The 22,272-nt window shown below is 43.9% G+C and overlaps 1 protein-coding gene across 1 annotated transcript in view; it reads right to left on the bottom strand.

Moving 5' to 3' along the window:
• Positions 1–22,272, bottom strand: part of OBSCN (obscurin, cytoskeletal calmodulin and titin-interacting RhoGEF) — a 330,114-nt gene that overhangs the window by 270,782 nt on the left and 37,060 nt on the right. Inside the window, exons 8-13 of the mRNA XM_036739619.1 lie at positions 20,668–20,940; positions 12,503–12,778; positions 10,695–10,970; positions 8,353–8,628; positions 3,452–3,727; positions 1,877–2,152 (exon numbers count right to left, since the gene is read on the bottom strand). Of these exons, the coding sequence (XP_036595514.1) occupies positions 1,877–2,152; positions 3,452–3,727; positions 8,353–8,628; positions 10,695–10,970; positions 12,503–12,778; positions 20,668–20,940 (1,653 nt within the window). The remainder of the gene's footprint in view (positions 1–1,876; positions 2,153–3,451; positions 3,728–8,352; positions 8,629–10,694; positions 10,971–12,502; positions 12,779–20,667; positions 20,941–22,272) is intronic.

Genomic DNA, 22,272 nt, shown 5'->3' with positions numbered 1-22,272 from the left:
ATGTACAAGGTATATACAACAGGTATACATATGTGTATAATGCATATACAATACATACATTATATATTTATATAATTTCTATAACAAGATATATACAGCATAAATGGGAGGCCATCTTAGAGGGCAGGCACTAAAGTTGAGAATGTCTTCTTTCAGAAAGTAGGTTTTAAGCTGAGACTTGGAAGAAATGAGAGAAACCAGGAGGCAGAGATGGGGAGGGGGAACATTCTAGACACTGCAGTCAGCCGGTGGCAAACCACAGAGTTGGAGATGGAACATGGTGTTTGAAGTACAGCCTGGAAGCCAGTGTCCCTCACTGTATTATAGATTATATGGAGGGGAGAGACTAGCGTGTAAGAAGACTGGAAAGATAGGAAGGGGCCAGGCTGTAAGGGGCTTGAAAAGCCAAACAGGATTGGAGGTAATAGGGAGCCACTAGAGTTTACTGAGTAGGGAAAGGACATGGTAGAACTTCAGCTTTAGGAAGATCCCTTTGTCAGCTGAATAGAGGAGGGATTGGAGAAGAGAGAGGGTTAAGGCAAAGAGACCAACCAAAATCCTACTGCAAGAGTCAAGGCATGAGATAATGAGGCTCTGCCATCCACTGGTCGGTCGGTTGGTTGGTTGGTTGGTTGGTTGGTTGGTTGGTTTGATTGGTCGTTGACTTTTGTTCTCAAAGAGTACCAAATGACTTCGCTAAGTCACGGTCAAGGTATAGTGTGTCCAACTGTGGCTGATCAGACCAAAACGAAAAGGCTCTACCACAGGCCGGGCACAAATAATCCATGTGAACATTTGGAGTGGAAATGTCTAAATTTGTGCATCTCATGTTTCTTTTGAACTGCCTTGCTCGTAGAGCACAGCGCCTTCTTTGATGCAGGTCCACCATGCTGCGCAGTCCTGTGCCAATGTCATGCACTCTATCATGCACTAGCACATAAACTACATGATAATAGCTAGCATTTATTTAAGATTTACAAAGTGCCATACATATATTGTCTCATTTTATCCTTACATCACACTGGGGAGGCAGGTGCTATTATCATCCACATTTTACAGACAAAGAAACTGAGGCAGATTAATTTGCCCAGGGTCACACAACTATGAGTCTGAATTTGAATGCAGGTCTTCGTGACTCCAGTTTCAGCACTCTATCCATCATAAAACCTGGATACTTAAATAAGACTCCTCTTATCGGAAGCCTTCAGTGGAAAAGCATACTTCCCTTTCCCTAATTTATTTTGCATGAAGACCATAAGAAAGGTAAAATTAAAAAATAGACTAACAATTATAGTGTAAGTGGGATCGGTGGGGAGCCCCATATCAACTTGACATTTTGATAGTTCCTTTGTCAACTTGATGAAATTAGATAGTGCGTCCCTTTGTTTGGAGGCATTCAAGTGGCAACACCCCAGGGAAGGTAGACCTGTGCTTAGCTGAGAGGCCCCATGGAACTCTTGGTTACACCTCCAGGACTGCACCTGGTCAGTCTGAGCCCAGAGTCCATGGAGGATATTGGGTCCCAGGTGCCAATAGGATTTTGAGCTGGAAGGGACCTTAGAGATAATACTAACTGTAATTAATAATCATATAGCATTTTAATATTTGCAAACGCTTCGCATATGGTATGTCATTTGATTTTCACAACAGCCCTATGAGGCAGATGCTATGATTAGCCTCATTTTACAGAAAAGGAAACTGAGACTGAGGCTTGCAGTCTGAATTCTTCACTTCACAAAAACCAAAGCCTGAAATGTACAGAGAGTAAGTACCAAATGCAGTTGCAGGCGCGCACACACACACACACACACACACACACACACACACACGCCTGAATCAGAAGGCATTCTGCCCCCCAACACCCAGAACAGCTGACCTTTGACATCCAGATGGAAGGTGACCTTCTGGCCCCCGGCCTCACAGGTGTACTCCCCAGCATCTGCCTTCCCTGCCTGCTGCACCACCAGCTGCCGGCCTCGGCCCTTGGCCTCCACATGCACCTTCTGGCTGGAGCTCACTTTCTTCCCATCCTTGTACCAGGTCACCTCTGTCTGGGCCTGGGCCAGCTCACAGCTCAGGGTGGCGCTGCTACCAGCTACGGCCTCCACCTTGTTCTGTGTCTTCTGTTCCTTGGCAAATACTTGCATTGATTCTGGGGAAAGGATGAACACACACACAGTTTCAAAGAGGAGGCACCGAGATATAGTGGGAAGAACCCTGGTCCTCGGGTTAGAGGACCTGGATTCAGACCTGGCCTCTGCAACTTACTACCCGCATAACCTTAGACAAGTCATTTAACCGTGCCTGGATCTGGGTTCCCTCATCTATAAAGTGAGTGAGTTGGACAAGATGACCTCTAAAGTCCTTTCTGGTTCTAAATCCTGGCATCCTAATAAATACCTGGTAAGGGTAACATTGGATGGATCTGCTAATGTGGCAGGAATTCTGATCAACTGGTAGGAGGAATACAGGGGGGATTCCAGAGCCAGGAATTCACTACAAAATTCTAAAAAATGTTGAAAAGGTGGGGAGACCTACTAGTCAAGGTAACTGCTTAGTATTCAATGATGGGGAGCAAGCATGGACCCGTGAACGTGTAAAATCCCTTTCAGTGATCACGCTGTGATTTTACATCCAGTCTCAGAAAATCACTGGTGTTCTATGATGCTCAGAATGTGATGGGACTGGTTGTCATTTTGATCCCCTTATTACCAAAAGCCTTAACTCAATGGGCGTGCGTGTATGTGTGTGTGTGTGTGTGTGTGTGTGTGTGTGTATTTGTCTGATTTATTGGGTGCTGTGAGGAAAACTAAATTTGCTTTGTAGAAAGACTACAACTTTGTTTAATCACATTTGTTTAAAAAGCAGAGAATATGTGTACATTAGTTATGCCAATTAGTTTTGCATTCAGGCTACAGCAAATGATGGCTTTTATTCTAGGACGTGGTCCCCTCTACTCTCATGACCTTATGGGAAGCAGCATGATAAAGAAGATAGGACACTAGACTTGGAGTCAGGGAAGGCCTAGGTTCAAATCCAGCCTCAGACACTTACTGGCTGTGTGACCCTGCCACACTTAACTCATCTATAAATTGGAGGGACTGGACTCAGTGGCCCCAAGGTCCATTCTAACTCTATTTGTATGTTCCTATGTCCCTTCCCTCCCATTTCCTCACAGCCATGGCATCAAAGCCAGGTCAACAATGAGGAAAATAACCAGATCAGGGAAAGAAGAAAGTGATGTTAATAACAGACTGAATGACTTGAGAGAGGTCAAGAAAAACATAGATGAATAACAATAAACAGCCCCAGAGTTTCCTCTAGGTTAAAACACGCACATGTACATGTATATACATATAGACACATACATGTATACCTGCACATGTATGTACACATTTACACACACTGGAATCAGAAGGCATTATGATTCCCCAGATTCAAGGCAGCTGACCTTTGACATCTAGGCGGAAGGTGACCTTCTGGCCCCCGGCCTCACAGGTGTACTCCCCAGCATCTGCCTTCCCTGCCTGCTGCACCACCAGCTGCCGGCCCCGGCCCTTGGCCTCCACGTGCACCTTCTGGCTGGGGCTCACTTTCTTCCCATCCTTGTACCAGGTCACCTCTGTCTGGGCCTGGGCCAGCTCACAGCTCAGGGTGGCGCTGCTACCAGCCACGGCCTCCACCTTGTTCTGAGTCTGCTGCTCCTTGGCAAACACCACCAGAGATTCTGGCAAAGGGATGAAAACATAAGGTCAAAGACACATCACAGTAAATATGTCATTTTCCAGAAAGTGAAGCTTTGGAGGTCAGCAATTTTCTTGTTGGAGTACACTGAAGTTAGACCCTGGCACCTTCTGTTACAGTCTGAGACTACAATTCTGCTCTCCCAGACAGTGCAGTTCTGCTGACAGAAGAAGAAAGAGGTGAGCGCTAGGAGCCGGGAGAGTCAAATCAAGGGAACCTTCTGATGTGGGAGATTGTCTCAAGGGCCAGTGAAAACAAACTATGGGGAGTGTACTATAAAGCTCTAAGAAATACCATAAGAGAATGGCAAACTGCCAAGAGATGCAATTACTAAGTTTTCTCCTTTGTAAAATTAGGAGGCCGGACCAGCTGACCTCTTTAAGTCTTCCCACTTCTGATATCCTATGTACTATGTTATAGGTATCCAAGAGGCATAGAATCTAGATTGAGGGGCCTGGAGTCAGGAAGACCTAGGTTCAAATCCAGCCTCAGACACTTGCTAGGTATGTGACCCTGGACAATTCACTTAACCTCTCTCAAGATTCACTATTATATGGCCCCTTGCAGCTCTGACATTCTATGAATTTATGACTCCTGTTAGTAGGCAGAACATCATTGTCATGCTATAATACCTAGAATGCTGCAGAATATTGTCTTAATTCCTTATAAAAAGTTGGAACACAATGGACTAGGGACTGTTGTTGCTATTTTGGGTGTGACAACACACATCCGATTTTCTAATGGGAGACAGGAGAACAATCCGACATACTTTATAGAATGACTCCATTCTTGCTTGCACACATCAGTTCCACAAAGCCCAAAGTCTCTGCTGCTACATCTTCCTGATTTATTCAACATGAGGGCCAATAGAAAACTTGACTCTAGAATAAGCCCTCATTTGGTCTATGGCTCCTTCCCCTCAACCTCCCACATCCATGGCATCAGAGATTTCTAGACAGTGACAGAGAAAGATTAGGGATGCTGGGGCAAGAGGCAAGGCTGTTTTGGGAAAGGATTAAAGGAAGCAGAGTTGTTTCTAAGGGACTGAATGCCTGGCAAGGTGTTATGTCAATCAGATGAAGAGGCATAAGGAACCTCTGAATCTTCTCACAGCAACTGTTTCTGTCTATCTCTGCCTCTCTGTCTGTCTCTCTCTCTCTCTCTCTCTCTCTCTCTCTCTCTCTCTCTCTCTCACACACACACACATACACACACACACACACAGACCCCTCTGAATCAGGAGACATTTTCACCCTCTACCCCAGGCAACTGACCTTTAATATCCAGATGGAAGGTGACCTTCTGGCCGCTGGCCTCACAGGTGTACTCCCCAGAATCCTCCTTCCCCACCTGCTGCACCACCAGCTGCCGGCTCCGGCCCTTGGCTTCCAAACGTATTTTCTGGCTGGCACTCAGTTTCTTCCCATCCTTGTACCATGTCACCTCTGTCTGAGCCTCAGCCACCTCACAGTTCAAGGTGGCACTGCTACCAGCTGTGGCCTGTACTTCAGTCTTTGTCTGCTGCTCCTTGGCAAATACTGCCACAGACTCTGGAAAAAGGACGAACACAAGAGTCAAGGACCCACCACAAAGGAAACTGGTTCACTTTATAGAAACTGAAATTTTTGGAAATAACAATCAGGCCAGAGTGCCCTGAGTGACACCTTCTGGTGAAGTGTGATACTGCAGTCCAGCTCTACTAGACAATGAATAGTTACATGAAAAAAAACTAAAAGATGAGATCTAGAAACTCTAAGAGTAGGATCAGGGGGATTCTCTAGGCAAGACAACTTCCTAAGGCTAGTAGGATGAGGATAAGAAGAAATCCAGAGCTATAAATCGCAAAATGATGGAATGTGGGATGAACTCAAGGCCATTCGTTATCCTAGCTGTCTCCTATGGATTCCTTCTAATTTTCTATTTCCTAAAATGTGATGCCTTGAACTGAACACAATACTCCTGATAGTCTGACCAGGGCAAGGTATAGAAAGACTATTACCTCCTTATTCTTGAGAACTACATTGCTCTTAACACAACCCAAGACTGAATTAGCATTTCTGGCTGTCATGGGACACTACTGATTGACTCTTAATGAGCTCTCAGTCCATCAAAATCCCTAGATCTCTTTTCCCTCAAAACCTCTCTCTCATCTCCATCTCCCATGCCTCTCCAATCTTATTCTCATGAATCTGACTTTTTGAACCCAAATGTAAGGTTTCGCATTTTAAAATGTAATTTACATGACTAAATTGCATCATACTAGATTTAGCCCACGATTCTAGCCTATCAGAATCTTTTTGGACTCTGATTTTGTCATCCTGTGTGTTCACTATCTTTGCCAGATTTTATCGGCAAATTTGATAAGCATGCTATCGATGCTTTTATCTAAGTCATAAAATAAAAATATTAAACGGCTCAGGGCCAAACACAGGTCACTGGCTCACTCCACTGGATACCAGGTTTGTCTGCATTTTTAATACTAACACCTAACTCACATCTCTCCATCTTTTACATGGAATATCAAGAGATGCTTTATCAAAAGCTTTGCCTAAATTCTCATTTTCCCTCATCTTGCCCTTCTCCAGTCCCTTTCCTGTTTTCCACAGCCTTTCAAATGTCATTAATGGCAGTTCCTCAATTGCATCTGCCAGGTGTTTCAGTACTAGAAAAAGTATTTCACTTGGTCCAGGTGATTCGACCTCATTAAAGGCAGACACATGCTCTCTTCCTGCCTATTTAGTTTTAAGTTTTTACTTATTTGATTATTTGTTTATTTATTATCTCTCCACCAGTCACTTTTGCTCTGTCCTTTCCAGTTCAAAGGACAGTTCACTTGGCAGAGAAAAGAGAATCAAAATAAAATCTGAGTTGCTCTGCCTTCTCTCTGTTGTCACTTTTTATCCCTACTCCCAAAAAGCTCCTCTTTCCCACAGAGCAGCTAAAAAAAAAACTCAAAAAATCCTTTATTTTGTCATTAGAGTTCCTCATCAGCTTTAACTCATTGTGAGCGAATGCTATTCACTTCCAGAGAGACAAATGATGAACTCTGAGTGCAGAATGAAGCATATTTTTTCCACTTTTTCTTGCTCCCCCCACACACATGGCTAATGTGGAAATATTTTGCATGACTTCATATGTATAATAGGTACCATATTTCTTCCCTTCTCAATGGGTAGGGGAGGAAGTGGAGGGAGATAGAGAATTAGTAACTGAATATTAAAATTGTAATTTTTTTAAAAAACCTCATTGTGAGCTTTAGCACACAGTTCTTGCTGTAATATTCTCTAGTCATCCTTTATTACAAGCCTTTGCCTCCATCTTTTATATATGAGTTCTTATCACCTAAGGTGATTGGAGAGCTCCCTGGGCATCCATATTAGCCCCTTCAGAGCTTAGCATAGTGACTGGCACATAGTAGATGCTTACTACATAAATATTTATTAAATAAATATAAAATAAATGCTTGTTGGCTGCTTTGACAACTCCCCTTTTCTTCTTCATTTCAAGTATTTCTGCGTCTTCAGAATTTTGCTTTTGAAGGCTTCTCATCACTCCTGGGCTGACTTCTCCTAAAGCATTTCGATCATGGGATGCTTTCTCTGAACCTTCTGAAATCTGCTCTCCTAAAATCTGGAGTTCACATCACACTCTGCCCAGCTTTCCTTCTGCTGTCTCACAAACTCTAACAGGGAATGGTCACTTTCCCCCAAGTTTCCCATCATTTCCACCTCAGTCAGATCCAGAGTAGAGTTACCCCTTATTAGTTCTGCTACTTTTGAAGGAAGAAATTTTCAATGATTTTCTTCTTCTAGCAGAGAGGGAGTTCCATTAGATGTCCGGGTAACTGTAGTCTTCCATGACTCCTAGAACATGTCTATCTCTGCTCCAGGCTTGTGGCTGGAAGTTCTTCATCTATATCCTCTGTATGTCTAGGTGGTCTATAGCAGGGCTTCTTAAACTTTTCCCACTCACGACTCCTTTCAAACCCTTTTCACATTTTTGGCAGCATTTGTTGGCACTGCATGGCCCAAGGGCACGTGTAGCACAAAGTGCGCATACTTTGTGTTCAGAACCAAGGCTGCAGTCAGTTGTGCAGAGCAACAGGGGCAAGAGCTGCTAGAAACACCTCAGATTCATCACACATTTGATTTTTAATTAGTTTTTGGTTGTTGCACGTTCAGAAACCTTTTACTGTTGCCAAATTTTTGGTGACCCTCAACCCACAGTTTAAGAAGCACTGGTCTACAGCACACTCTGATGACAAAAGTATTCCTGCTTCTGTCCCCATAGATATTCAACCAAAATCTCTCTACCATACCTGCCCTCCTTTGAGTCCTAGATTTCCTCACATAGAATGAGGGTGTTTCAAAAGTCTTTGTGCAGTTTTAAGCTTTGATAAAGAAACACGATAGGTAAAAATGTGTGCAGAGATGTGATGGCTACCAATGTACGTTAAGAAGATATACATGGCATTCCAAAAGTCTTAGTGTAGAACTGCATACACACACACACACACACACACACACACACACACACACACACGCACGCACATTCTCACACCTGAATCAGAAGACATTATTCCACTTCCTCTCTCCCAGGGGGACTGACCTTTGACATCAAGATGGAAGGTGACCTTCTGGCCCCCGGCCTCACAGGTGTATTCCCCAGCATCTGCCTTCCCAGCCTGCTGCACCACTAGCTGCCGGCTCCAGTCCTTGGCCTCCACATGCACCTTCTGGCTGGAGCTCACTTTCTTCCCGTCCTTGTACCAGGTCACCTCTGTCTGGGCCTGGGCCACCTCACAGCTCAGGGTGGCACTGCTGCCGGCCACAGCCTGTACCTTGTTCTTTGTCTGCTGATCCTTAGCAAACACAGCCACAGATTCTGGAAAAGGGATGGAACACAGGATCAGGGACACAGGGTCCTAATTTATTTCACAGAAACCAAAGATGTGGAGGTAAGTGTTCAGACCAGAATACTGTTGGTACTCCCTGCTGAAATGTGAGACTACAAGCCTGTTGTAACTATCCAGACAAAAGTATAAAGAGATGAGTTCTAGGAACTACAAGTGTGGGAGCCCCTGATGTGGGAGAATTTTCTAAGGGCTGGATAAGAGAAACAAGGGGGAGAATCCCAGAGCCAGAACTATGCCAAAAATTCTAAAAATGTTACAAAGTAGCTGTAGCAGCAAGCACCCTAGTAAACCCAGGATGGTCTGCTAGCATAGGTTCTTTAATCTGCTCTTAAAGGAAAGCAATTTTAAAGGGGTCAACAATCTTCTTTAATTACATTCACTAGTTCAGGGGAAAAGTCAGCCCCCTGAAAGTCACAGAAAATACAAGCAGGGAAAATACCAACAGACAAATTAGCATAAAGACCAACAGACAGGGCTCTGATTGCCTGAATCAAAGCAATATTGCTGTACACTTTACATACACCACTGGATCGAGAGAGCCTTTACATCTGAGCAGTCAAAGGGTCTGAACATACGGGTACTCAGAGTCTCAGCCAGGGAATCAAAAGATCCTTCTCATAAGCAAACCCCCAAAGCAAAATACCAACTCAGAGTATATATACACTTCTCAGAGCCAGAAGGCATCACAACCCTAGTGACTCAGTGCCTAATCAACTTAGTACCAAAAGGTGTGAAAGCCTTCCTACAAGCAAGTCTCCCCTAAGCAAGCTTCTCTTAATGGGCAGGGAAGGTCTTCATATCCCATTAACATTAAGGAAGGCTAGTAGAGATGATTCATAATAATGATCACGGTAACGGTTAGCATTTACATAGTGCTTTAAGGTTTGCAAAGTATTTTATAAATATTATCACAGTTTATCCTCACAACAACAACCCTGGGAAGTGGGTGCTGTCCCTATTTTACAGATGGAGAAAATGAGGCAAAGTAACTTGCCCAGGGTCATACATCTAAGTGAATGTCTGAGACCAGATCTGAACATGGGTCTCCCTGACCCCAAGTCCAGTGCTCTATCCACTGCACCACCTTAGCTGCCTCAATTCCTCAATTACCTGTTCTGTGAAATGATCTCTAAGATCCCCTCCACAACGGACATTCTGGGTTCTATGACTGCTGTCTGTGGCGGAAGGTTGCTAATGTACTATAATTCAATCCGAAAGAATAAACATGTACCAAACACCTACTATGTGCAGGAAAGTGCAGGAAAGGATGCTAGGTCCTGGAAAAACATGGACGAAGTGATGTAGGGCTATATATTGCTTCAATTCCTTCTTTGTGGAAAGTTTTGAATGAATACGCAAGAGGTTTTTTTAAAAAATTGTTGTGGGGGGCAGCTAGGTGGCGCAGTCAGTAGAGCACCGGCCCTGGAGTCAGGAGGACCTGAGTTCAAATCCGGCCTCGGACACTTGACACATGTACTAGCTGTGTGACCTTGGGCAAGTCACTTAACCCCAACTGCCCTGCCAAAAAGCAAAAAAAAAAAAAAAAAAAAAATTGTTGTGGGAACACATCTGATTTTATAATGGGAGGCAATAAGAAACTCCCATAGAATGAATCCACTTTGCTTGAATATATTTATTCCATAAAGTGAAGACTCTCTGTACTATCTTCCTGGTTTGTTTTGCATGCAAGGGCTGGAGAGGCTGCTGGTTATGTTGATAATGGGTTAAATGCCTGGGTTGGAAAGGGCAAGGGAAGGACACAGGATGGGGAAGTGGACACCATACTAAGCCTGGAGTCAAGAAGACCTGAGTTCAAATCCTGCTTCTGATACATACTAGCTGTGTGCCCTTGGGCAAGTCACTTGCCTTTTCTCAGACTCAGTTTCCTCATTTATAAAATGAGGGTGTTGGACCCGGCGGTGGCTCCAGAGCTGTCATTGTATGAGCAGCCCTGAAGTTTCCAGGTTATCATCCACTGCTGCCATCACCAACACAACGCATTATGAGACTCCCCCCACTCCAAAAGGCTACTTACCTTTGACGCTGAGGTGGAAGGTGACCTTCTGGCCGCCGGCCTCACAGCTGTACTCTCCAGCATCTGCTTTCCCCACCTGCTGCACCACCAGCTGCCGGCTGTTGCCCTTGGCCTCCACATGAACCCTCTGGCTTGAGCTGAGTTTCTTCCCATCCTTGTACCATGTAACATCCGTCTGGTGCTGAGCCACCTCACAGCTCAGGGTAGCACTTTCTCCGGACACCACCTGCACCTTATTCTGTACTGGCTGTTCCTTGGCAAACACTGATGAGGGTTCTAGGGTAGGGGGTTGGGAAAGAAAAGAGGCAACATTACTAAGTGGCCTGAGACCAGGTCAAGTTCAGACCTCTGCCTGTCCCCCTCCCCCCACATCATTCACATCTTATGTTTTTTTTTTCCAATAAGATCCAGCAGATTGCCCCTCAGCCCACCCCCACTTCCAAACTCTGCTCAAGAAGGGGAAAAGGGGAAATAGGGAAGCTTGGGCCTCCTTGCTCTTTCTCCCTATAATGTCATCCACTTTTTAGAACTCATTGCCTCTTCCTTACTTCCTTAAGTCTGCACCCCGCAGGAATAATTCCATTCTATATATTCTGATTTCAATAAATGGTAAGAATCATAGAGATAGACAGAGACTTAGTGTAAACAAACAGACCTAGTGATAGAAGGAATCTTAACACATAGAATTGTCAGAGATGGAAGAAATCTTAGATCCCAGAATATAAAATGCCAGACCCAGAAGGAAACTTAGTGACCTGCTGGTCCAAAACCCTCAAAATGAGGAAACAGAAATTCAGAGAGGAAGAGACAAGTGACAGACGACTGGAGGCAGGGCTTGAGCCAGGTTGGAGTGACTTTAAATAGCTACACTCAAACACAGGGTCTAATAGGACCCTTCACATAGTGGGTCTGGCTGGAATGGAATCCCCTTCCTTTATTCTCTTTCTCCCATTTGGATTGGGGTTTCCTTGGTTTGAGGGCTGGGAAGGAAGCAGGTTCTGATGAAGCTGAGATACCAGGGACAGGAAAGACATTAGACACTGTGGGGGAAGCTAACATCCAGCCTGCCTATTCACATGCTTATCTGCCCATTGCCTGCTTAATACTCTTAGTAAGAGCTGGTTTCCCTGTTTTCAGCCCCCGAACTGATTTGGCCCTGGAGGCAACAGGCTAAGAAAGCAAGAGCTGGATGAGAAGAGGTTTAGCCATGAGTAGAACACCTGCTCAAAATGAAGCCTGTTCTCTAGACTCTTTCACTAGAATGTAAGCGCCTTGAGGGCAGGAACTATTTTTGTGTTTTTCATCGTATCCCCAGAACCTGGCACATAGTGAGGGGATAATAACAGAGATAGAACCTGTGATTAATAATAATCATCATTATAAAAATAATAACACCATAAGGTTTACAAAGTACTTTATATATGTTAGCTCTTTTGATATTTGATTTGATTTTGTTGGTATGGGGACCTTCTCAAGTGAGGAAACTCCCTCTACCAGTATAGTTCAGGACCTTTTCTGTACGTTATGGTCTTAAGAGAGCTGTCCAAAGTCCTGAGGGCTTAGGCGATTTGCCCAGGTCACACAGCCAGTATATCAGAGATGGGATTCAAACCTAGGTCATCCTGGTTTCAAGGATAGTTCTCTATGTATTGGACCATACTGCCTCTAGCTCATAGTAAGGGCTTAATCAATACGTACTGATTAACTGGTTGACTGATCCTTTCCCAGGAAGGAAGGAAAAGCAGTGGCCTGGGCCCTTGCACCACCCTCCCTTGCACCCCCAAGGACCTTCTCTGTCCCCCTCTTACCTTGGACTCGGACATGGAAAGTGATATGGTCATCTCCAGCATGGCAGCTGTAAGTGCCCTGGTCATTGCGGGTTATCCGGTGAAGGATGAGGGTCCGCCGAGTGCCCTGGGTGTGAATCTCTGTTCTCTGGTCCTTCTTTACCTCTTTCTGCTCCCTTTTCCACACCACAGTCCCATCAGCCTCGGACACCTCGCAGGCCAGCTCTAGCTGCCCCCCAGGGCTGACAATCACTTCAGGAGGTGTTGCTGGCTTGTTGATAAACTTCACTGCTTTATCTGTGGAGGGAAAGGAAGGAGGTGTCAACAAAGAGGAACCTCTCAGTGCTACAGATGGGCCCAGAGGTTGTTCTAATAGCCAGACCATCACTCCCACTCACTGGTGGGGCTGTTAAGTTACAGTAGCTGGGCCAGCTAGGTGGCACAGTGGATATAGGACTGGGCCTAGAGGCAGGAAGATTCATCTTCCTGAGTTCAAATCTGGCCTCAGACACTTACTAGCTGTATGACCCTAGACAAGTCACTTAACTCTGTTTGCCTCAGTCTCCTCAACTATAAAAAGAATGAGCTGGAGAAGGAAATGGCAAACCACTCCAGTATCTCTGCCAAAAAAAACCTCAAATGGGGTCACAAAGAGTTGGATACGACTGAAACAAATGAACAATAACAGATGAGCTAAGACCTGAATAAGAATGGAATTGAGTAAAAAAAAAATTTGAAACAGAAAAATTCAAGTCAACAAAACATTTGTAAGTGCCCCCTACGTGTAAGGTTCTACGTCCTCAGCCACAGAGGCACAAGGACAAAACATACACATTAAAGGGCAACAGTGAACACAGAGCTGAAGTTGGGGTCCAGAAGGCTTGCCCCTGACACATTCTGGCTCTTACTGATTTTAAGTAAACCATAACCTCTCAGTATTCCTCGATCACTAAGACTTTCCATGGCAGAGTAGGTGCTGATCTGTATACAGAGGAATAAATGAAACCATGACTGCCCTCAAGGAGATTCATTCTATTGAGAGATATGACCTAGACACAGGTAAATATGACGAATACAAGGAAGGGTTAGGGTTAGATTCCGTTAGGTTAGGAAAAGGGGAGATCAAAGTGTTTGAGGAAAATATGAGAAAGGAGTGAATAAACAACCCTTTCAGCTAGAGCAATCAGGGAAGACTACATAGAGGGGGTGAGCCTTGAAGGATTCTGACCTATAGGGGGGAGGAACATGGGCATTCCATGGGCAGAGAGGGCAGGCTGAGTTTGGCTGGAATGGAGAGTGTATGAAGTGGGGGACTAGGAGAGGAGCCTGGAAAGGGAGGCGGGACACAGATTGGGAAGGGCTACAGTGTTCTGGAAAAAGACAGTGATATGTCTTGGGCTGTCACAAGCAGGTTGTTACATAAGCCCAGAGCCACCTCCAGCACCTTCTCTAGGATAGGAAGCCGGAGCAAGCTCAGCTGGCATCACGGAGATAATCAGTGCCATCCTAGATCTGGTTTCGAAGCTTCTTTATCGTTTGTTCCCCATCCTGCTACATGATGGGTGAGGGCTCAGGATCAACAGCCTGGACCAATACAAACACCCCAAAATGCCTCCCTACACACACACACATCCCTTAGGAAGAGGAAACCCCCCAAACAGCCGCCATAGTCAGCACTGCCCCTCACCTCCAAACTTCTGCCAGTGTCTTCCCAGCTCTTGATCCACACAAACATTCTGGGAGCACAGAGGAGTTAAGTGACCTGCCCAGTGTCACACAGCCAATATCTGCCAGAGGAAGGTCTGTCTCCTTGCCTCTGGAGTCAGCTCTCTATCAACCATACACACCACATCTCAGAGCTGCATAGAGCTTCAGGGTCTGCAATGCCTACGTTTTGTACGAGCCCCCATAGAGTCATTGAATCTCTCAGTGCTAGAAGAGAATCTCTATCTCACAGGAACCTCCTGTTGACCTCCTAGACACAAGTGATCTTCACTGGAGGTCTACTAGAAGATCTCCCGCAACGGGGGGCTCACTACCTCCCAAGACAGCCCCTTGCATTTTTAGACAGTTCCGATTGGTTGATTACATCAAGCCTGCTTCTGTCTCTCTGCATCTTCTAGCTCTACCCTCTGGAGCCATGCAGAGCATTGCTAATGTCTGTTCTACAAGACAGGTCTTCCTGCGCTTGAAGATGGCAATCATGATCCCCCAAATCACATGAATCAGTTCCTAAGCATCCCCAATTTTGTCAATAAATCCTCATAGAATGGAGTTGTTTTCCTGGAGGAGCAAGGAGAAGTCAGGAAGGCATTGGCTGTCTGCCAATATTCACATACTATTGTCCAATTCTCTCCTAGCTAAAGACACCCCAGTTACCAAGATTGTGGGTGTGTGGCCAAGGAACAACAGTCTTAAACGGCAAAACCACAGCTAGATGTGTTTAGGGACATAACAACAAAATACAGAATTTAGACATGAAAAGCTGAATGAGCCTCTTAGATCTTCTGGAAGATGACTGTGGAAAAATTTTATGATTAAATAATAAAGTTTAAATTTTAATCTACTCCTCTTGGATGGGCTATTCCTTCCTCAAATTACAGTTTATTTATTTAGCTCTTTAAATGTTATAAACCACCTCCAATGCCAGCAGAATATAAGCTCCCTGAAGACAGAGACTTTTTCATTTATTCCTTGTATCTCTGCCTTGCACACAGTAGGCATCTAATATATTCTTGTTAAACTGAAATGAATATAGCATTGTCTCTGGTCCCCTTGTCATCCTTTCCTATGGATATGTCCCACCTTGTTACTGTCCTTCATGAAATGTGGTGCCTTCTGAGGCTTGCCATCCAACTAGTTGGTGCAGTGGAGTTAAAAAGATCTGAGTTCAAATCCTGCTCCAGACACTTACTAGTTGTGTGACCCTGGGTAAGTCACTTAAGTTCAGTTTGTCTCCATTTCCTCAAATACAAAATGAGCGTAATAAAAGCAGCTACCTCCTGGGATTGTTGTGAGGATCAAATGAGATATTTGTAGAGTGCCTAGCACATAGTAGGTGTCATAAAAATGCTAGCTATTATTATCATCATCATTATCCACCCTACCACTACACCCTGAAGACTTCCATGACTTCCCATCTGCCCTGCAGCTGGACTTTTCGTTCATGCATTGCCTCCTTCAGTTAGAGGAAAAGTGTCGGGGGCCAGGGCGGTCTCTCTTTTTTCTATTGTATCCCAGCACTGTGTACAGAACTTAGTACATAGTCAGTACTTAATAAATGCTTTTTCATTCAAAATTCATTCATTTCAAAATTTCCTTTTCATTCAAAATATTCAAAATAAAATAAAATAAAATGTGGTACCTAGAACTAAACACAATCCTCCAGCTTTGTGCTTATTAGAAAAAAAAAGTAATTTAACTTAAATCACTGTGACCCGGCACTCTGTGCTTTGAGAATAAGAGGCATCAGGAGGCACTAGTTCCCACAGATTTGGAGTGAGAGGACCTGGGTTCAAATTTCAGTTCAACACGTGGTAGTGCAGTGGTTAGAACTTTGAACCTGGAGTCAGGAAGACCTGAGTTCAAATGTGACCTCAGACCCTTACTAGTTGTACAATCCTAGGCAAGTCACTTAACCTCTGTTTGCCTCAGTTTCCTCAACTTCTTTTTTGGAGGGGGGAAGGCAGGGCAATTGGGGTTAAGTGACTTGCCCAAGGTCACACAGCTAGTAACTGTGTCTGAGGCCAGATTTAAACTCAAGTCCTCCTGACTTCAAGGCTGGTGCCCTACTCATTGCGCCACCTAGCTGCCCCTCAGTTTCCTCAACTTTAAAGGGGGGATAATTACAGCTCCTGTCTCACAGGGTCATTGTGTGGATTGAATGAGATAATATTTGTAAAAGCATTTAGCGCAGTCCTTGACAGAGAATCAGAGCTCTATGAAGGCTTATTCCATTCCATTGCATACATAACCTTTCTTGGGCAAGTCACTGAAACACTCTGGGCCTCAGTTTCCCCATCTGTAAAATCAGATTGTCGAAGTAAATGACTTGAAGGTCCTTCCCAACTCTAAATCTATGATCCCACGACCTTATGTTAATACAGCCTAAGACTGCATTTGCTGTTTGGCTGATGTCTCATAGTCACTTGAGTACTGAGCTTATGTTATGCTATGCTGTGTTATTACATTATGTTATGTCATGTCATCTTGTGTCATCTTGTTATATTACATTATATTGCATTATGTTATATTGCATCACATGTTATGTTCTACCATGTCATATCCTATCACGCTTGCTGGCCACTCAGACGCCCAAGTCTTTTTCATTTGAACTACTTTCTAGCCACATTTCCATCATTCTGCACTGGTGCGAGTGACCTTTTGGAACCCGGATAAAGAACTTCCCACTGATCCCAGCCGTGTTTCATCTCATCAGATTCAGGTCATCATTCCAGCCTGTTGAGATCCTTTGGTATTCTGCTTCTGCCACTTGCTCTGAACCTTTCCCAGTCTACCTTGTATCAGACCATCCTTACTTGCATATATGTCATATCCCTACCACCGCTGAGACTGCAAGCTCCGGCAGATCGGGGGTTACTTGATTTTTCATTTCTGTATGCCTGTGTGACCTGCTGCTTACCCAACACGTCACAGCGCTCTTCATGTAAAAGTGTATTCTCTGTCAGACTGAACAGAAATAAATTAAATCAAATTTAATTGAAGACACCTTTACAACAGTCCTCCTCCTGAGCCAGACAGGACAAGAGAATTGGGTCTTCTTTTAAATGGGTCATCCCTATGTCTCCATCATCCCTCTGGCCAGAAGGACCCTCCTGATGTCACCTAGCTCCTCCTCTTGTCTCTATGTCAAAAAGAATATATTTAATCAATCAGCATATTCCGACTGAGGGTGAGGAAGCTGGTGGTCTGTTCCCTCTCCAGCAAAAGCTCTCTGACAGCCCTCCTCAGTCCCTTCCGTCTCTCCTTAAAAATCTCTTCTGCTAGGAAGTCCTTTCTCAAGTCTAACCTCAGTCCTTTATGCTGTATCCTAAGCCCTTTTCCCCCTTGTTGAGTCTCCCATGGAGACTGAAAACAGCTGTTTTCCACTTGCCTTAAAATAACAGTCCTGCCAGGTTCTTCCTATTTCAACCTTACCCTCACAACCTTCCAATCCACCCCCAAGCCTGGCTCCAAGGTGATAGGTGGGTCAGCTGACAGAGATCATGTTTCTAATGGTTTCTCTTTTCTGATTCCCTTTAGGGCCTTCTCAGCTGTCCTGGGAAAAGACGTTTAGTGACACAAAGTAACAGGTGGGACAGACCAAAAAGCAGAGCTGACCATAGAGAGAAGGTGGGTGAACTGGAAGCTGTAGGCTTGGGGCTGGGGGGCCAAGGAACTAGGAACCAGGGGCCCTGGTGGTCCGCTCTGGGGGTCTGGGAGATCTGCCAATGTTGCCTTTGGTGGGGGAAAGTGCTGTCCCGTGTTTAAAAGCCCTTTCTATGTGTATAAAGATTCTATTCAAGTTTTACATTTAGTTTGGTTTCTATTTAATTTTTTTTTTCTGAAAAGAAGTTTTGGATTAAAATTCAAGTTTCTAAAATTCTCCACATTCTGTGTGGAAGACAGGTTACTCCTTGTTAAGGGGGCCCATTGTATTCACATTAATCATGAAACACCATAGATAGCAGCTATTTGGGGAAAGGGAAGATTTCTCCTTCCTTTTTTTTTTTTTGTGAGGCAATCAGGGTTAAGTGACTTGCCCAGGATCACACAGCTAGTAAGTTGCAAGTGTCTGAACCAAATCTGAACTCAGGTCCTCCTGACTCCAGGGCTGGTTCTCTATTCACTTCACCACTTAGCAGCCCTTCTATTGCCTTTGAATAAGTAAAAGCATTACCTCCCTCCCGATAAGGAAGAAAGTCACCCAGTAGAGAATCTTGTTGAATAGAAAGCTAACACAGAACACATATGGTGTGACTATAAACTTCAGATTCAGTCATTTGTGGGAAAAGGAACAAGGGAGAAGGGAGAATAGGAGAGCCCCCAGAAATTACAAGAGTGATCACAAGGCTAGCTTATTAATTAATTAATTAGCTAAAATTTTGTATGGAGCTTTAAGGTTTGCAAAACACTTTACAAATATTATCTCATTTGATCCTCACAAAAACCCTGGAAAGTATTATCCCCATTACAGAGATGAGAAAAGCTGAGACAGGCAGAAGGGAAGTAACTTTCTCAAGGTCACACAGCTAGCTAGCGTCTGAGGGTGGATTTTAATTTGGATCTTCCTCACCAGCTCCCTGTACCCTCTCCACTGAGCTATCTAAGCGCCCCTGAATTCTTGTGGCTGACATTTGCAATTCTTGTGGAATGACAACAGGTCTATTTACCCAACTGACTTGTTACATCACAGCAACTAGTTTAGAAGCATTCTAACTTTAAATCTGAGGAGAGTCAGCATTTTGGTTGAGGTAGAAAGAAACATTTTACTGAAACCTGGAGAACAGGGAAGGGGAGGGGAATCAGGGTAAAATTAAATTGTTCTGTTTAAAGAACAGCGAAAAAAGCACTGAATTGTGCCTTTATCAATCTGAGTTTGGTTTCTTTAAATCTTGCTCCGTGAGTATGTTTATTTAAATTATGTTTTCTGTACTGTTGTTAGATTTTGCTATTTTTAACATATCAGGGTGGTGATGAGGGGAACCTCTGATCAGTTACACGCCCCATTCTCCTTGATGAGAAGTTTCAGGGTGGATCTCTGTCAGAAAGAGGAACCTCTCCTGGGGCTAGATATGAACCTCTGATTCCTTGCTGAAGGACTCAAACTGTGACCCCCTCCTCACTTTGTTGGAAGTCCAAGGAAGAGAATGCTCTGACAAAGAATCTTAAAAGTAAAGGACTCAAAAAAGAGACAAAAAGTTTTTACAACTCAATTGAAAATCCACCCTCATGCTTCTTACTGGCCAATTTTTCAACAGAAATACGATAATGAAGTGACTTCAAGAGACCAGTCAGGAGTTACTACAACTAGTTACTACAACTAGGCTTATGTCCCCCAACAAAGAGCCAGACAGACCACAAGTCCAGTTTTATGGGAGGTGCCCCTTTCTGACAAAGGTCCAAACTCTGTAATCTCCTCAAGAAGAATAGGGCATGTAATTGATCAGAGGTTCCCCTCATGACCACCTTGCTATATTAAAATAGCAATCTATTGATCAGGGGGGTCCCCAGGTTAACCTCCACCCACATAAATAAGGAGGCTTTTTAATTCTTATTTTTAAAACACAATTGATCAGAAAAGCATGCTGAGTCTCTCTCTCTGAGTTAACTATAGTATAATCGTGGCTGGTATGACAATGCCATAACTAAGTCACTGTTGGTCCCATGATAGCAGTATACCCAAGGGTGGCATAAGTGTATCTGAGATAAAATAGTCTTGACTACTGAGCTTATATAAAATTAAGTGATTGTACAAACCCTATGATCCCCAACATATCCAAATCAGTATATCTATCTTAAATTTTGAGTGCCCCTAGGGATAAGGGCAGGCTCTGTGTCTGGCACACTTTACCATACCTATTCTAGTGCCACATGCATTTAAAAGATTTAAAAAGACTTCTAGACAGTGATGGAGATGCTAATGGTGATGGCAGTGGTGGTGCTGGCGGTGCTGGTGGTGGTAATGATGATGGTGTGGTGATGGTAATGGTGGTAGTGATGGTGATAATGGTGGTAGTAATGATGGTGGTGATGGTGATTGTGGTGGTGATAGTGATGATAAGCACTAGAATGGGGTCCACTGAAGGATAAGAATCTATTAACAAGAACTTCTGGAAAAGAAAGGGAAAAGGAGAACAGAAGAAGAGTAGGAGAAATAGAGAAAGAAAGCACTGGCAGAAAACTGGAGAGGAAGAGAAGGATTAAGAATACAGAAAGACAGGGAAAGGAAAGCCAAAGACAATGGGACTCTATGCTATGAGCCAACTCCTAATTATTATAATATTACCTATTCTAGTGCCACATACATTTAAAAGATTTAAAAAGACTTCTTGACGGTGATGGAGATGCTAATGGTGATGGCAGTGGTGGTATTATATTATAATATAATACCTATTATAATAACTACTTGCCATACTTGGGGCCCACTCTCCCACCCACATCCCTCCCAATTTCCCACCACTCACCAGACACCTTGAGCTTGAACTCCAGTGTGTCTTCACCAACTCTGCAGGCATACGTGCCCTCATCTTGCCTGGTGACCCTGCCCACCATCAGTCGGTGCTTTGTTCCCTTGTCTTCTTGGGAGAGGCGCTGGGAACGACTGAGTTCAGTGCCATCCTTATACCAACGCACCATCACATGGGGCTCTGATGTCTCACACTCAAACTGGGCCTGGCCTCCCAACACAGCTTCCACATATCCTCCTGCCACATCTTTGTGTAGGAAATGGACAAGATCTGAAACCATATGGTCAACAAGGTAAACGTCCTGAGAAATTGAAATTAGATAAATATTAGGGGAGGGGCTGAGGAGAACGGGCAGGAGGAATGTTGAGGTTGTCATAGCTGAAATGCCATTAGTCACCAGCCTAACTGTTTAGAGGCATTTCTCATTTATCTCTATTGCTCAAAATCTTGCTTTCAACTGTTTATCAGTATTAGAAGTCATTCAGTCCAACCTCTCACCCAATGCAGGAATCTCCTGTCCTTCAATACCTTCAGTAACAGGGAGCTCACTACCTTATAAGGGAGTCTATTCCATCATGGAACAACTTAAAAAGTTTTTTCCTTTATTGAGTTGGAAAATTGCCTTTATACCTTCCCCCTCTTCTTCCTAGTTCTATTCTGTGGGACCAAGCAGAGCAACCTAATCTCTCTTCTCTAAGATTCAACTGCATGAAGACACCAATCACGTCCTATTGGAGTCTTTTTTTTTTTCCAGACTAAACATCCCTTGCTTCTTCAACCAAACGTCAGAGGATATGGCTCAAGATCCCTTTGCTATTATTCTGGATGCCCTCCTCTGGACATGTTCTGCTCTGTCAATGTCCTTCTGAAAATGTGGCTCCCAGTTCTGAATGTGGCGCTTCACTTGTGGTCTGACCCTTCCTTGTTCTGGACATGATGCTTCTCTCCTGTTAGCCTAGGCTCTCAATCACATTTTTAGCAGCTGACTCACATTATGGGCTGACAGTCAACAAAAATTCCAGGTATTTTTTTATTATTATTATTTTTGGATGAAATTAATTAGTAAGCATCCATATGTTCAATTAAACTTGTTTTGCAACTATTTACATTTAAATAAAATGTTATAAGATGGCTTTTCGGTTACTTTTTCTTGTGTAAGCATAATAAGGCCTCTCCACAAAAAATATTAAGAAATATTTCCCTAGTCTAAAGTCCATTCCAGATTTACCTAGATGAACGAAACTTTATCGGTACTTAATCAAACTTCTTGGAAATAATTATTGTTCAGTTGTGTCCAACTCTTCTTGAAAATAATGCCCTCCACTAAATCCTCTATCCACCCCACCCGAACTCCTTGCCCCCATTAAGCTTAACCACTTTCTTTTAGAAATCTCTGCAAAAGATTGGAACAAAGGCTAGAGTTCCAGAAAATGGATTAAGGGGGTAACCAGACTTAGATCAGGAACTATTTTAGTTAAGGGCACTGTCAGCCTTCACCATTGACCCATTTGAATGGTTTAGATACAGAGGTGGGGAACCTGCAGCCTCCAGGCCCTTAGGGCCACATGTGGCCTTGAGGTCACAGGTTCTCCACCCCTGGAT

This window comes from Trichosurus vulpecula, chromosome 9 (assembly GCF_011100635.1).
Source record: "Trichosurus vulpecula isolate mTriVul1 chromosome 9, mTriVul1.pri, whole genome shotgun sequence".
Lineage (NCBI taxonomy): Eukaryota > Metazoa > Chordata > Mammalia > Diprotodontia > Phalangeridae > Trichosurus > Trichosurus vulpecula.
The sequence above is the reverse complement of the archived record's forward strand: the minus strand, read 5'-3'. Positions and strand labels throughout refer to the sequence as shown.